The sequence below is a fragment of the Corvus brachyrhynchos genome, unplaced genomic scaffold (genome assembly GCF_000691975.1).
Source record: "Corvus brachyrhynchos isolate BGI_N302 unplaced genomic scaffold, ASM69197v1 scaffold80, whole genome shotgun sequence".
In the NCBI taxonomy this organism is placed as follows: domain Eukaryota; kingdom Metazoa; phylum Chordata; class Aves; order Passeriformes; family Corvidae; genus Corvus; species Corvus brachyrhynchos.
The window spans coordinates 4,997,539-5,013,856 of record NW_008236769.1 but is presented as its reverse complement, the minus strand read 5'-3'; the positions used below and the strand labels follow the sequence as shown (position 1 = coordinate 5,013,856).

Sequence of the window (16,318 nt, the reverse complement as noted above, 5' to 3'; positions counted from 1 at the left end):
CTTTCCCTTAGATCTATAAACAAATAATGTAATCCAAACAAAATGGAAATTTCATATTGCACAGGTGCAAAACAGATATTCTAATTATTTATAGTCCTTTCTGTTCATTGGGTATTTCTTAGTTGCCCCCTGGCTAGCTTTTATAGAGACATGACCACCTGGATAGGTTTTGCTCCTGAATTTATGTGCAAATTTTCTAAAAATACTTTGCTAACATAAAGGAAGCTAGCAAAACTTGTCCTTACACTGCAACATAGTTAAAACATAAAGGTGTTTATAGGAACATAAGGAAAACTTTCCCATGTGTTGAAACAGAATATGCAAAATGGCAGTTAAAAGAGGCATTTTACAAAATGCTATGGTCGTATAGAAGTGAGGAATTTGAATGAAGATTATATTTGACATTTCCTAACAGGAGTACCCTAAATAGCACAAATGTTCCTGTAGTGCTTTTCCTCCGTATTTGTTTATTTGTAGGATATCATGGAAGTTTCGAAAACAATTTTTTTAACGAACTAGTATGACATTAATCTGACTTACAAGTGTCTACTAAGATTAGAAGGAGTTGTCCTGAACTGCAGTCCTTCCCCACCCTGTAGTTTCAAAAAGTGTTTTTGCCAGCTAAGAAGTTTTGACTATCAGAGCAGAATAATCCTTTTGATTTACAAGCTGTTCAATCCTGGATGAGAAGTCATGGGAAAAAAAGGCAATATGCAAATTAACCAGAAAATTACTGATGGCTTCAACTGTCAAGAAAGATGTTAAAAGTTCAGTTGATCATAACTTACAAATACTAACATAAGTGCTTCAAGTAGAAAGCTCTTTAGCAAAATGAGCCCTAAGTATACACAATTGTCAGAAGCTAAAGTATAACTGCTTGAAATCAGAAATTGCGTGCAAATCCTTTTATTAAGTATATCTATCCAAACCTTGAAAGGACTGATCAAGGATCATATTGCATCACTGAAAATTTTCAGGTCAAGATCCACATCTGCTTACAGTAGATACGGAAGCATGACCAGAGTTTACTGTAAGAAAGTCTGTGGTCTGTTTCCTGCATAGCTCATCGCAAGAGATCCTTTAAAGTGTCTGTGACATTCAGTGTCACAAAGCAGCTCCCTAAAGCACCTGTACCAGCAGAAACCGTGCTGTCTATGGATGATGCTAAATGAGCAAAACACTGTAATGGCAAAGTTTGGTTTACTTATCAGGACTACTATTGCTCAAGCTAGAGCTTTGCAATGACAGCTATTCATGTTAAGAAAGCATCTCTGTCACAATCATTATTCTACCACTGAAACTTTTTAGCAACTCATTATTAAAAAAAAATAATGCCCTAGGGTATATTACCATGTCCCACAGCCGTAGGGAGGAGAAGATCCAGCAGGCAGGAATTGTGCAGCAAGATTGATTTATTTAATTATTTTACAAACTCCTTTATAGACTTTTTTCTTCATAGTCTAATTGGACAAAGGATCAGCCACCCCTTGGGGGTGATTGGCTAAAATCCTAAAACATCCATTGTCAAAATATTTTTCTACTGTACCATAAACAAGACTTTTCAAGGCGGCAGGTGTTTGGTTGTTTACATAACTCTGCTACCTCTTCTGTGAGAGAGAAAAGTCTCTCACAGGCTTAGAAAATAGCAAGAAAATCCTTGCTAGCAGCATTTTTGTATCCACAACTCATCCTACACTTGAATCTGACATTTTAAGAGTAATATTGCCTTCCAGCACTGTTGGATATTTAGCTATAGTTTATTTGAAATGGCTTTTTGAATCTAGAAAATTTCAAAGAAAGCTTTTTCTTCAGTATTTCTACAGTGCTGGATAGCAAACTCACTGTGTATACCATACCTACTAAGATTTTTGTTGAATCATAATGTTTTCCTAATTCCACACTGTAAATGTTAATATTTTCCTTGCTACTTCTTCCTTATCTGCTGCAGTTATGACTCAGAAGACAAGATCTCTATGCTCTTCCTGAGCTACAAGTTTTTTACCACCCTGACTTCAGTTTTCTGCCTTAATCTTATATGGATTTTAATTTGGGTATTTGAAGGAGTTAAGAGCAAATAATTTTGTTGTTCAGCTTTGAAAAAACCATTTTGCTATTTGTTTGTTTCAATGATTACAGTGAGAAGAATTGTTCACAGATATGGGAAGCATTTAAAAATGCATTTATTAACAAGGATCCTTGCAGCATTCTGCCTAAGGATTATGAATTATTTATCAACCTGTCATTGCACACAATTCCACCTAACAAGGTAATAATTTTTTATGTTAACTGCCCTGTGATGTACAACAGATTTTACATGACACAGTTCAAAACTGACGAGTCATTCTGTGGCTGACTTGTGAGTCATTCTTTTTGACCCGTCTGTAGTTTATAAACTAGACTCAGGATTGATAGCGTGTTTCAATGTGTTTGGCTCCATTTATTTTGTGCAGTAACTTCTCAGCAATGTCTCTCTTTTCATATTACAGAGATTCCCCATTTTTCCTTCTGTGCTTGGAGCTGTGCCATAGTCCCTGAACTTCCTACTGTTCCTTAAGTTAGATGCTCTGGCTGCAAATGCTGTGCCTGCTATCATCTTTTGCTTTTATTCCTCACAGCTAAATCTCATGACAATTACATGTTAAACATCGACATACTGAACAAGCAAAAGCAGAAATGAGAGAGGACATTGTTCTATGCCAGAAGGCAGTAAGGGTTTGATGTGCTGGCAGTTACAAAGAAGTGTGTCAGTGCAAAAGGCGTGTTGTGCTTTAAAGCAGTTTTTCCTCTAGCACAATTAATCCTCATTTCTAAATGATACAAGCTAAACCAACAAATACTACTGTCAGCTTAATTCATGAGGAGTTCCACAAACACAGAAATAACATCTAGACATATGATTTTCTTCACACCATAAGCCAACAGAGCAACGTGAGAGATTTCTGGTAACGTATATCTGGCTTATAAATATCTTCCTTTTTTCTCCTTCCCCTAAATCTGTCTGCTGAGACAGACAAAGCTAGGCCTAACCATATTTAAAACAGGTCTATTTCCCTTCTCATCAAACTAGTACTGTCCCTCAAGTCACTTGTGATCAGAATTTATGCCTCTCTAAAATAAACAACTTTGTTCCTTTAAAAAGATAGCTAACGTTTCTGATTATTAGCTTGATTTTGAAAGAAAGACCAAAACATGTTTTAAACTGTTTTCAGTACCCCATAATCTCATTGTGTCCACACCCAGATGTTGGTACATTTCTTCTCTATGTTTTTTTTCCTAGTCTCTCTTCTGGGAAAATAATCAGCTACTAGTCAATCGCTTTGCTGACAGAGGACGTCGCTACATGTCTCTGGGTGATACTCTGTTTGGCTTCTTTGGAGATTTTCTAAACTGGTGTGGGCAGGCAGACAGCCCTGGTAAGACAATGAGTGCTATGTTAAACATTTGGCTGTAAAACCACAATGGAGACCGACTGCTGTGCTCTGGAGAAACTAAATTTCCTCTTACCCCATGAAAAATCAGGGATAGCTTCACTGTCTTGTTCTCGCTTGTGTTGTGTGAATATTTAACACTGCAGTCAGGGGAGCACACAATGAAATCTAAATGGTGCTGCAGTGGAGATAAACCTCTTTCTCAGTTACCCGAACCTGGAGCTCTCGGCATCGCAGGAACAGAGTTAGAACCACTTCAGCCAAATTACTGAACCCACAGAATGTCACTGTGTAAACTACGAGGATGGAAAGTTATTGAAAAAAATACAGCAGTCAGCTTTCCATGCTATGTCAAACGATCTTGTGGGTTCAGTGAGAAATGCACAAATATATTTAGTTGCTTTCTAAAGTCACTTTTTATAGTCGTTATCATCTCTTTGATACCACAAATCACATGCCTTCCTACAGGACTGGACTATGAATCCTGCCCTACCACGTTGGAATGTGAAAACAATGCGGTGGAATCTTTCTGGAGGATGGCCTCAATCACTGTAAATAGTGTATTACTGCTGAGTTCATACATCTGCGAGTGTGTCTGGGGTGGTTCAGGAAAACATTGGCAGTTCAAAACAGGTTTAAACCTGTAACTCTGCTGGATTATTTCCTCTGGTACAAATACACTGTTTTAGACTGGCGGCAATGTTGTAGTAAGAAGAACATAACTTTAACCTTAGCTAGATAATGTGTTAAAATTCTGTTAGCTTTGTTAATATAAAGCATATACTAAGCACAGTAAGCACATTGTGTCTACTGATTACAGGTCCTAAGTGACATTTGACACCCTTGCTGGAAACGCTTTACTCACAGATCAAACTCAACAGAGAATGCCAAAATGCTTTCTTCTTGTGCTGAAGAAACTACTTATAGATATGAGAATGTAGCTTGAGTAGAACCATTGACTTTAACCATGGTCTGTTTAGTTCCTGTCCTTTTTACTGCAATGACCTGCTAGGGTGCTAGTCTAGTATTATTTTTGCAGTTCTTATATTCTTCATGGCAAAATTCTTTCCTTGGTCAGTGTTGTTTGCAATAAAATACCAAGTCATATGACAAATTGTGAGATCTGAAAAGCACTGTTATCTATTGCAGTATGCACAACACAGCTCTGGGGTGATACATGTCTTGTTGAATGGTTCTGCAGACGGAGGAGCTTATCCACAGCCTGGGTAAGAAAACTGACTGATTTATCTGTACAGAGTCTGATGACTAGAAAAAAGAAAATCAGCCAGTTGTTTGGGTCTTCTGCTGCACAAAGCATGGGAAGTGTAGCTGAAAGAAACTGTTGCATCAAAGTCTGCCGAGTTGTGGGGACAACTGTTAATTGTCCCTAGCTGAAGGAATTAATGTGTAGTGGATGGAAACAATCCTTTCAACTCCTGCATTTTACAAACTGCTGTGGCAAGCAGGGTGAATGCTCTTTGAAAGCTGCCTTCAAGTCAGTCAATATACTGTGGCAAAATGTGTATGTCTTCAAAAAGCTGAGTGTTAACAAAATTTCTCTTCAGGGACATGTCCAAGTAGAGGATATTGTTACAAGGAGTGTACCTTTTGTCAGGCCTAGGAGCAAACTTGGTAAATTCTAAAGGGAAAGTATTTCTCCATGACCAAGACTGGAAGTAGTTTGAAACCTATTATGGTTTCAGGAAGCAATAAAAAAAGCTTGTTGAGGAGAACAATAGCAAAGATGAGCTTCCTCTTCTCCTTAGTTCCTTTTAGATTAAGTACAGGTGTATTTTTCCTGATTCATGAGTGTACACCATGCAGAAATTCATCTAAGCTTACATTCAAAATTTATTGTAAAAGTACACCCTTTAGAACTTTTCCTATGTGTCTGTAGTGACTGCCTACCTGTGGTAAAAAATACATCTTTCATTACCTCAGCAACTGTCCTGTCCAAGGCAGATCAAAAAGTTACATCTTTTAAAAACCCATAGAAGAGATCCTCCTCCTGTGTGTTCACTGAGGACTAAAAATGACCATTGAAAAGGCCATTTTATCCCTGGATAGGAGAGAAACAAGAACTGTCTTTTCCAAAACACCTACTAAGTTCTTACTCTGTCCCCCAAAACATCCATCTCTGTACACAGCTTTCAGCTAATCGCAAAGACATACGTCTCCTTGGGTTGATCAGGTGGTCAGCTGGGATCAAATCTTCTGCAGATGGTAATACCTGTCAGCAGGCCAATACCCAGAATCTAGTATGGATTCCTTATTTCAGAAATGGATTCCTTATTTCTGTTAATTTACAGATTCCTGTTTTCAGAAACATCTTACACACAAATTAATTCCACCAGTTCCCTGGGTTGCCAGTCTGGTGGTATTTTAACCAGTGAAATCAGCACTGAAACACAGCCTGCCAAGGAGAAAACAAAGTCAGTTACTCTGTCTGTTTTCTTTGCTGTGTGTCTTCTGGTCCATTTATGACTGAATTTGTTTAAAGAGCTCCTGTTAGAAAGAGGCTGGAAGTTGAATAATTAATAGCAGAAGGTAATCTGACAGATCTGCCTGTCTTCCTAACCATCTCTCTGGTCTGTTTTCAAGTACTTCAAAGCCACTTTCAAAGTTTATCCAGTTTTAAAGTTTGTACACTTAAATCATCATTAAGTCACATGATATTATTTCGGTTAAGATTTATTTCTCATTTTATGGAAAAATAACTTTTCTCATTCACACAGTATGAATTTAGTTGGCAGATTTCTTTAATAATAGTCGCCAGTTCAAAAATGGGTTTTACTGAAGTCAGCTGTACATTGTTCCTCCACGGTTTCTGACTCCTCTAGTTAAAGATTTCTCCAAATTTGGGAGCAAGCTTCTTTTTTCTGGCAATGACATATGCATGAATGAGTAAATGAGTTGGAATCTTTATTTTTTGTCATGTTTTCACTGTGTGTTGGACAGGCTTGGACACCTTGGACAGATGGTAAACCTGCTGTTGCTGCTACTGGTCTCTGGTCAGCCACCACTGGACCAGATTTGACCAGAGAGAGCAACTCTTGGTATCTGCATCCTCCTGTTCCACTTCTCCAGAAATTTAAAATAACTTGCTGACTTCATGAACCAACAGACACTGGCAAGCAATACATGTCCTGTGCTTCCATGTCAGAGCCCTGGTAGTTTGCCTGAAGGCACTGGGAGGACAAACCCACATTGTCACTGCTGGTCTCATCCAGGAAGTGGCAACTGACAGTCCCTTCTTCTCTGTGGAGATCTCAGAAGATTTAAAAGGGCTAAGAGACGCTGTAGTGCTGATATAGACATTTAAGAAGACACTTGATAGGCAAATGGCAAATTAGAGGAGAGACCTAGGCCCAGACTTGGGCTAGGCATTCAGTGAGGACACCGCCCTTATAAGCTTTCTGAGGAAAAAAACCTAAAAGGTTGGAAATCATTACATTTCATCTTGCTGAAAGGGTTAGAAATCTCTGGCTTTGAAATGCCAGCATCTCACCAAAAAAATCAATCTACAGACATTAAAATCAGCCTTTGGATTTCATATCTTCTTAGATTAGATATTATGAAGAAGTATCATATGCTCTTTGTTTTGTTTTTGCATTTTTAAAAGTTCATTCTGGTTCACTTTTAGGTGAATTCCTTAAATTTAATTTTCATGTTCTTTATAGTTCTAATTTTTTTTTCTTGAATCAGTTTTTTTGCAGATTATGAAATACCTAATCTCCAGAAAGACAGAATCTCACAAGTTGTCATTTGGGTTGTGGATGATATTGAAGGACCAGATATGTAAGTTACATCTTCAAAAAAAAATTAGTTTCTCCCTTTTGGACCTGTCTTTAAAATTTCACTGTATCTTTCTGTTTGATTACATTTGCATACTACTTAAATTAAAGTGTTTTAGGTGCTTTCATGAACAAAGAAGACACAACCTGCCATAGAAATAAATTCTAATATTAGATCTGGAGCCAGCTCTTGGTTAGATGTGTGTGTGGATGTCAGACCTTGAATGAAGAGAGAGCATGAACAGTTTTACTAAGAGTCAATCTGAATTTCAGATTAAGTGCTGATGAGTGATATTTCTTTCACCTTGCCATATGCATTCTTTTCATTTTCACCCATCTTAACTGCTTAAAAATTTGTAGAAGCAGACAAATACCAACAGGGGGTCCTTTTCTCTCAATAATTAATCCAGTAATAAATTGTAGGCTTTAAAAGTGTCTTAAATTTGCTGGTAATTTAATTAAAGCAAACAAAAAATAAGTAATAAACAAATGTAACAAAACTGATCAGTCCAAACAGAATAGTCTGTTGTGTATTTTGCCACAATGCTGTGGAGTCTACATAGCATAGTTCAGATTCGCATTTCTCAGCCTGTCTCTCTAAATCAAAGAATCATACCCTCTGGGAGGAAAGAAAGCCATACAGCTCATCTTTGCAAAAGTTGGCCTTATTACAAAAAGAAGTTAAGACAAGCACTGAATGTTAATTTATCTTTCAGTTAATGGATGCATGGGAATATTTGTGTATTTTTATTAATTTTTTTCTATAATTATTTTGTTTGTCTCCTTATGCTTCTTTAGCCATGGGTATTTACTGCCCAGCAGATAAGTAGCACTGGCCTTAATACTTTATGTTGGTACAAGTTTAGAGGTCTCAGTGGGTTCTGCAATATGCTAAACTTTCTTTGCTATTTGGACTACAAATTAAAAAATCAGTGCTAGAAACAGGAGCTGTGTTTAGGACTGTTTCTGGGTTTTTTCTCTCTCTTTGGTTTTTTTTTTTTTCTGTTATTCAACATTCCAGAGAGAGAACAAGCTTCTAAAAACAAGTATAATTCTCATTTTTTATAACAAACTTACTCTGTAAGGACAGGTAACATCAACTTTACCACTACCTAAATAGTTGCCAAAGAATATTACAAACAAAACACTTACAAAATTGATCTTTTTCTGTCTATTAAATATTAAATGTGGGATTATTGGTTAATAGAATCTGAAAATGCTACACTGGCTGAAGCTGATCTTCCAGATTCTGTAAACTAAGGATAAGTTGTGAAACAACTGTAATGTAAGCAAATGAAGCATAAATAGCAATGTACACTCTTCTTCTGGAGGTGTTATGGAATACAGAAGAGGCAATGTAATGGGGATTTACTTTGCTGATTCCATCAAATTCAGTGAAATTATATAACAAAAGACTTGCACTAATATTGAAATCCTTCCTCACAGAGATTCCTGTGGAATTCATAGTGTAAAGATATTAGAAACCAGGCTGAAAACTCTTGGTTATGATGTCATTTGCACTGACAATAACAAGTAAGTGAAAACCTTTTATTAATATGTTGTGTTTGCAGAAGAACCTTATCTATCTTGATTCTTACTGTTCAATACTGAAGTGCCATTAGTGTTGTGTCTTCAGGAAGGACTGATATGTTGGAGGGATGATGTCACATTTTTCAGACTTGGCATTTTTTGGTTATGAATTGAGCAAAACACTACATCTTACTGTATGATTGAGTGGAACATTGTACTTACACAATGTCAGACAGAAGATGGCCTCATATATTTGGATTCAAAATCTAAACAACAGTTAAAAACACTATTGAATGTCTGCAGAATTACCAGTTATTCACAATGGGTTTCACAGCTCTAGTCATTCCCATGGATTGTAAGATAAATTTAATGAAGTGAAGGTTTAAACATGATAATACTGTGAATTTGTTTCATTTTTTCATGGTTTTGGTTGGGTTTTTTTTGTCAGTTGTCCGCCTGAAAGGTGCTAAATAAAATGGTATTTTCACAGGTCTGTAATGTTCTTACTCTGCCTGGATAATCCTGATAATTCTAAGTGTGCCCTTGCATCGTAAGTAAGAGGAGTTCAACCTGTCCTCAGTGTCATAACAACTGAATAAATTATGCAGAAGGCAACAGTTCAACAGATCCCACCTCTGCCACCTGTTATATATTATGCATATGCAATACACAGTGTTCTTGAATTTGTTACTTACTGTGGATTGAGTTAGCAGTTTCTAGTCACAAATTGCACAGCTGTCTGCGAGCACCTGCTATTCAAAATTAGGTGTTAATGGGTTCTCACTGATCACACAGTAACACTGTATATCATTGATGATGTGAAGTTTGTACATATCACTGTTCTGATATAAAATCTATTACAAATTTGAGGTTGCTTTCATTAATATCATTTCTTGAATAATCAAACTATAGATCAAATGTCAACAGATCTAAAGGACATTTCTCCAGCTACTGGAATTTTCAATTCTAAATTTTGAGGAAGTTTCCTTTTAATCTTCCATTTTGTGCAAAACTTAATCTCTATATTTTAATGTATTTAGCTTGGGCCAGTGAGTTATCTACAAAGAATGCAGATAAAGTCCAAGACACAACTTCTTAATTAGCAGGCATTACTCCTAAACTCCCTACTTATCCACATTTATCTTTATTATATAAGGAGCATTATATAAGGAGCATAATACAATCCACATTTATCTTTATTATATAAGGAGCATTAAATTAATTTATTATGTATTTCGGTGAATTCACAGTAAAGATTACTGTTTTCAATTCTGACTTTGTTTCTTAATCTATATGGTGTTGCATAGGTACACATAAGATACGTGAACATTTGAATGAGAACTTCCTCACTGTTTGGAATTTTGTAGCATATATAGATATATAAACACTGATTCCTATTTATATTATTTTTATGGATAATGCATGCTGTATTTCTTACTGTCCTTTCTTCCCTATTCAAGCACACACAAATTTTTGTTTGTTAATACCTGTGTGATATTGCAATGATAACTTCTGCTATGAAAGTCTTGATTTGCTGTCCCTGGTAATGGCAGCAGAGAGGTGCTACACCAGCTTGCCTCCCTCTGGGGAGGGGCTGTAGTGCTTCATGCAGCACAGAAAAGGAGGTGGGTATCACCTTCAGGAACATGTGTCCAGTTTTTGGTGCACACATACAGAGAAAATGAGTTCCCTATTCTTGCTGGTCACTGAAAACTTTTACTCACCTTGCCATGCAACATTTATTCTCACAGGCAAATTACATCCTAGCACCAGCATATAAATGTTATGAAAATGGTGGGTTTATAGATACCACTGATAGCTCCAGACTTCTAGGCGGCAGATCATAGCACAGACTTCCTGTTAAGGCTTTGATTGGTTACAAAATGCCACTTGCACAATGGATTAAAATAGGGTTTTCTTGTGCCACTGAATTCTAAGGCTTTTGTTTACATGTCAAAGGAAAATACAGTTATCCCCTTCAAAATAATAGCTGTGAACATAGTGACAATATTAACAAACTGGAAGAAAAAGCACTTCACAGGACTTTGCAAAATACAATATTGTGAGCTCTTAACAGAAGATTTTTCTCCTCTCCCAGGTTTTAAATATTTTTCCTCAAAGTTTTGTGATGTGGGTATGTTACTCAGCTGAGGAAACCTGGATGAGAAGGCTTTTTGGAAACCATTAACGTGTCTTTACTTTCAGCTAAGTGATTAGCATGCAGTTCTGCAGTATTGCTACTTGGCGTTTGCAGTGTGCAAGCAGGGGAGCAGCCTTTCCATCCATGTCGGTGCTTAAAGTAACATAGTCCCTGGTGTATTTGAAACACCAGTCTCACACTCTCCTGGGGTAGCTGCTGAGCAACTCAGCTGTTCTCATCCTTCTTAGGAAAAGTTTCCTTTCTTGTTTCCTTCATGAGCATTGTATTCTATCCTATATGCATGGCACTGCAATAAGTTTGATTCATTTCATATCTATCCCAAATCACAATAGAGCTTCCCAGTCTGAATGCAAAACTATCATTGCCTCTCTCTGAAATTTAAGTAACTTAAATACTACAAGCCAATGAATACTTACATTCTTCCCAAAATCACTTGATTCTCTGCAGTAAATAACACCACCTCCATTGAAACTAGCTTCCTGTTCAGAAAGAGCCTTAAGCAGATGCATGTAAATTATTTGATGATGTATCTTTTTAAGTACGTTTTCTGTGTGGATGGATCCTTGCTCTGTGATGGTCCATTAACTGACATGGGGGCAGTTTGGTCAGTAGGGGTATCACTATTTGGAGGGTGTATCTGTTAGGAAAAGTTTCCTGTGCAGGGTAGGTGTTCCCAGTGTTCATACTTCCATAATAAACAGTGAAACAGGCATGCAGGCTCTGATGCATCCCATTTCATGAGGGCTATTTGCTATTACAAGGCTGATAGCTGCCCTCTCAGCCTCCAGAGAGTTATGTCCTGAGCCCAAAAATATCAGAGTTGGACAAGTGACTTTTTATGTCACCCCAACTCCTGTTACATTGAGAGAGCTGGGTCAAGGTAGCAGAAGGATGGCCTAGAAGGTGCTCTAATGTACTTGGGGCTTCTTGCATAGTGGTAGTGCCCCTTAACTCCTCGCCAGACTTGAACTATGTTCCTGCTAAGTCAAATTTGGACTTTGGCTTGTTAAGGTGACACCCTGATGTTAGAAAAAACTTGTGAGTGAAAAATACCCACTAGATGGCATAGATGGCTTACAAATGTAAGCAGGAAGGAAGCCAAATGCAACCTGTTAGTGGTGGTATGTATTACTTGCATTATTGCAATGTCAGGGAGACTTAGAAGTGGATCTGCATACTGTTGTACCAAGTGCTGTGAAAATACAGTCCTCCAGGACCACTGCTGTCTCAAAGAGCATTTTAAAATCACAAGCATAAGGCTAGAGATGGCAAATGGATGTGGAGAGACAAGAAGGCTCTTGTGTGAAGGTAGAAAGAAGAGTTCTCAGGGTTTTGCAAAGATATTCTGTTTATAGAATCAGGACAGCCAAAGGGAATCTGTTGGCAGGCTCATATAAAGAAACTTCTAGCTTAGCACTTGGACCACAAACTTCACCCTTGGCAACAAACCCCTGATATTTAAAAGAATCCTAACTCAGCTCTGGGCTGTGAACATCCTGTTTGTTTTCTCTTCTTCAGATCTGCACCAGCAGCACAAAGAGGACCTATATCTTCAGACAGAGGATGCAGCTGGAACAAGCTCATGATTGTTTCTTTTGTAGGCTTTTTGTTCATATTTGCTTTAGTGTACTAAGTTAATCAACTGAATCCATATCCTCTGTTTGCCTTAGCTGGCTATAAATTTGGCTTCAGCTAATTTCTAACTGCAGTTTCACCCTGCTTTTGGGACTGGCAAACCTGCATATTAAAACCTTGCTTACTAGATACTGGGTTCTTTTAGTATCAAAAATTATCCCACTGCTGCTAGAAAGCCTCACCCTTCATTTTCTTTTCTCTTTGTAGAAGTTCATTGCTATTTCCTCTTATCTTTATTCTCCAGAATTAAACTGAGAATAATACCCCCTGTTCACATATTTCAGAAAGAAAAGTGACACTATGCCTGTCATACATCACCCACAGAGATTACTTGTTTGTAAATCCATCCTAGCATTTGACCTTTGAAACTAGATAACTGATTATCATGTTTTGGGAAGGGAAATCATACATTCAGGTGGGAGAGATCTTAGATTGCTTACTTGATACAGGAGGCAATAGGTAAGACAGTGGAAAAGTAAACTCATTTTCATAAATGGTACAGTACTTGGGCCAAACTTAAAAGCTAGAGTACAGCAAGATTCTGGCTGCATACTTCCATACAGTATTTTACCACATAATATCAACTGCTTCATCATCCACACAGCTATTCCTCAGCTGGCTGTTTCCTGGCCACTGGATAGCAAATAGTCAGAAATACCGGATCTAGAAAGTTCCACAGGTTTTTCCCCACGATGTGATTTATGGTATATCAAATTCAGATAAGAACCTGCCAAGTCAGACATTGGCCTGCTTGCAGTGAACTCAGATAGCAGGGTTCAGAATACACTGAGAAGAGAGCAGATGCCATCCTGAGGTTTCTTAAATTACTTATGTGAGTTCCAGTGTTGCAGCTAGATGCTCCTCTAAATCACCGAGACATCCAGCTACCAAGCTGACACATAAATCTTCAGAAATAAATAGTTGTTCTACTAGAGAATAACTTCATGTAGATAATTTTTGGACATTCTGTGTTAGCTTCTGCATTATTTGTGTTTGTTTTGACTGGTTGCCAGGAAACTGGGAGAGGATGTTCCTTTTATCTCAGAGAATCTGATTTAGGGGTCCATAATAGATTTACATCCTTTCAATCCTTGATACAACTGTATCATGTTGTATGTTTGAAAGATAAAATAGTTAAAATATGTTGCTGTTGCTTATTTGTCTTGCTTCCCTGCCTGTAATAATCTTTAATTGGGTTTTAATGCAAATCTCTTTATAGTACACGCCTCTTTGGGTTTGCCTAGGTCACAGGTGAGTTTAGGCTCCAGCTTGAAGGATTTTTTTGTCTGTTTCAGACACAAAAAATACTGAAACTACAAAAGTACTGAAATCAGAAGTTACAGACCTTTGAAAATCCGGGCTGTATTATGCCTCAAAATTGTTCCCTATCTGTGCTGTAACTTTAGTCCTTTGATTGGTTCCTTCCACATTCTCTTCATTTTTTATTGTTTTATTGTTTCATGTTTTATTATTTACAGCAGCTGCCAGAGTAGTAAGAAAGGTATCTGTAACACAGTCACATCTGAGATAGCTAAAAGCAAGCAATTTTGATCAATCTTCTATTTGCCCAGAGCAGATCACATCATGACACATTTTGGGCCACAGGCTGAAGAGGTTGTGTGTGTGAGACTCCCAGGTGTCGAAGCCGTCATCAGGGCTGGTGTGTCCTACCTACTGCCCTGTATGTGACAGTGTGTGTGAGATCCAGAGAGCAGCTCAGTACCATTAACCAGCCATGTGCCTCTTAGGCAACTTCCATCCACAAGCCAAGCATCCCAGCTGGCCAACTTTTGCTTTCCAGCTTATGAAAGCTTTCCAGCCTCTGCGCGTAACTGACTCCAGCAGCACAGTCAGTGCTGGCAGTTACACATGGTACCAAACACACTGTAGAAAGTGCTATATAATTCTGTTTTGAAAAAAAATAAAAACAAACTAAGTAGGATAGCTACAATTCAAACAATCGAGGTTGCTTACTGCGTAACCTTTTGTCAAGAACAGCACACTCAGAACCTCCTGCAAGGTTTTCTTATTTCTAATGTTCTTTCCTCTTTTCCCATTACTTCAACTCAGTAGCAAAGACAGCAATTTCTTTTCTAATACCTGTTCAATAAAGTGACTAAACTTGCTTAAAAATCTTGCAAAGATCTGTAAAGATTTTTAGCTAACCAACTAATATAGCTAGTAAAAAAAAGCAACAAGGCAAATTTCTAGATGCATATGTTTCCTGAGATCTTCAGAGGCAGCAAATTTCAAGCTGAGTGTGAATCATTTGTTCTGAGTTTAACATAACAGTTTTAATCTGTGCAAAAGAACAGTGTGACTGGCATCTCGGAAGCTAAGGGCAGAGGTGTCAGCAAAGCAAGAAACAATAAGGTCATTTGTTGCTCCCAGAGGGAGGGAGAGACATGAACATGTCTTCTTTTTATTTCTACATCTATAAGGATGTGAATATATTTACAGATATATGTTACACCTAAGTGTTGACAATCAGCCAGGTGAGCCTGTGCTATGTCTTGAACACTCAGGAAATGCTCTGATTAGCAATGTCTTATGTAAGAGCTGTGCCAAATGGGGAGAAATCATAGTGTCCAAAAGGCATCTGCCCTTCTCCTTAAACTCATGCAAGCCTGGGAAAGTTCACAAATATATATTCAAAATGTTTCAACCATTCCTATTTGTACTAGCAGTACTATAAAAACGGCTGTCTCTGTGTGTGATTTTAAGGGAGAAAATGTTTCAGATGAAAACAATATGTATATCACTTAATTTTGAGTCCTGTTGGATGCCAAAACACTGTGTAGATCTACTAATACCCAACTATTTATGGCAAATGAAAACATCATGTACAGGAGCATTACAAGGTGTTCTGCATTTTTGAAGACAGACTTGTGGAAGTTACCGAGACAAAGGCAGTATTTCCTGCTGTGCCCATTTTGTGAACCACTTAAAAACTCTGTTATCTCACTTTCTTCATTCCTATATAAAAGTAAATATAATCTCCCCTCCTACTAATCTGGTTGGTGGGGTTTTTTTGTTTGGTTTTGGTTTTGGTTTGTTTTTTTTTTTTGCTACATGTGTTTCAGTCATTGTGTCTGACAAAAGCTGAACTAATTCAGAGTAGTTCCTTTTTCCAGCATGTATGTGCATGCACACATATACATCTGCTCACACCTGCTCTGCCTATTTTTAAATGCAAACTCTTGAGTGCTCTGGAGTAAAAAGTTATGAGAATAAAGCAAGGACAACTTGATCACCTCTCTGGCCTTTTTATACTGCTGGTGTTTATTTTTGTCATATTGGTCTTGACGTGATATTCAGCTGACATAACTATGGTTTCAATCGACAATCTTAAATGTAGTGAAATGTGACCTGAAACTTGAAGAATTTTAATAATACTTTTTGTTCCATGAAATCTAGTTCTTTTGATAGTGTTCTTCTCAACTGAATTACCTAGAAATAATTCTGATGTATTTTGCTTCAACAATAATGTGAAGTGGAAGAAGAGTGCTTTTAGCAGAGCCAAGAAGTTTGGTTTAAAATAGCTCAGTATGGGGAGGCACAGTATTTTAATTTAGCCAAATGTCAGGGTGGCTCAAACACTTCACAGGTTTTTTTTTGATTTTCAGGTTTTTCCTAATTCCAGCTTCTGCCCAGTTTAAATTTACTTGCCATTTTATGTAAGAGGCAAAGAATATAATCTTATCAGATTTTGTTTATAATCTGCAGGCATCTGATTTCCTAGTTTCCTGAAAATTATGAAGACAAGCTCA

At 37.5% G+C, this 16,318-nt stretch overlaps 1 protein-coding gene across 2 annotated transcripts in view; it reads left to right on the top strand.

Annotated features, from left to right (window-relative positions):
- Positions 1 to 15,798, top strand: part of LOC103625593 (ADP-ribosyl cyclase/cyclic ADP-ribose hydrolase 2) — a 20,806-nt gene extending 5,008 nt beyond the window's left edge. For both annotated transcript variants that reach the window (XM_017727600.1, XM_008645040.2), the window contains 8 exons: positions 2,137 to 2,266; positions 3,278 to 3,413; positions 3,897 to 3,979; positions 4,578 to 4,654; positions 7,134 to 7,226; positions 8,669 to 8,755; positions 9,243 to 9,302; positions 12,432 to 15,798. In XM_017727600.1, the coding sequence (XP_017583089.1) occupies positions 2,137 to 2,266; positions 3,278 to 3,413; positions 3,897 to 3,979; positions 4,578 to 4,654; positions 7,134 to 7,226; positions 8,669 to 8,755; positions 9,243 to 9,302; positions 12,432 to 12,546 (781 nt within the window). In that variant the 3' untranslated portion in view covers positions 12,547 to 15,798. The remainder of the gene's footprint in view (positions 1 to 2,136; positions 2,267 to 3,277; positions 3,414 to 3,896; positions 3,980 to 4,577; positions 4,655 to 7,133; positions 7,227 to 8,668; positions 8,756 to 9,242; positions 9,303 to 12,431) is intronic.
- The last annotated feature ends 520 nt before the right edge of the window (positions 15,799 to 16,318 follow it).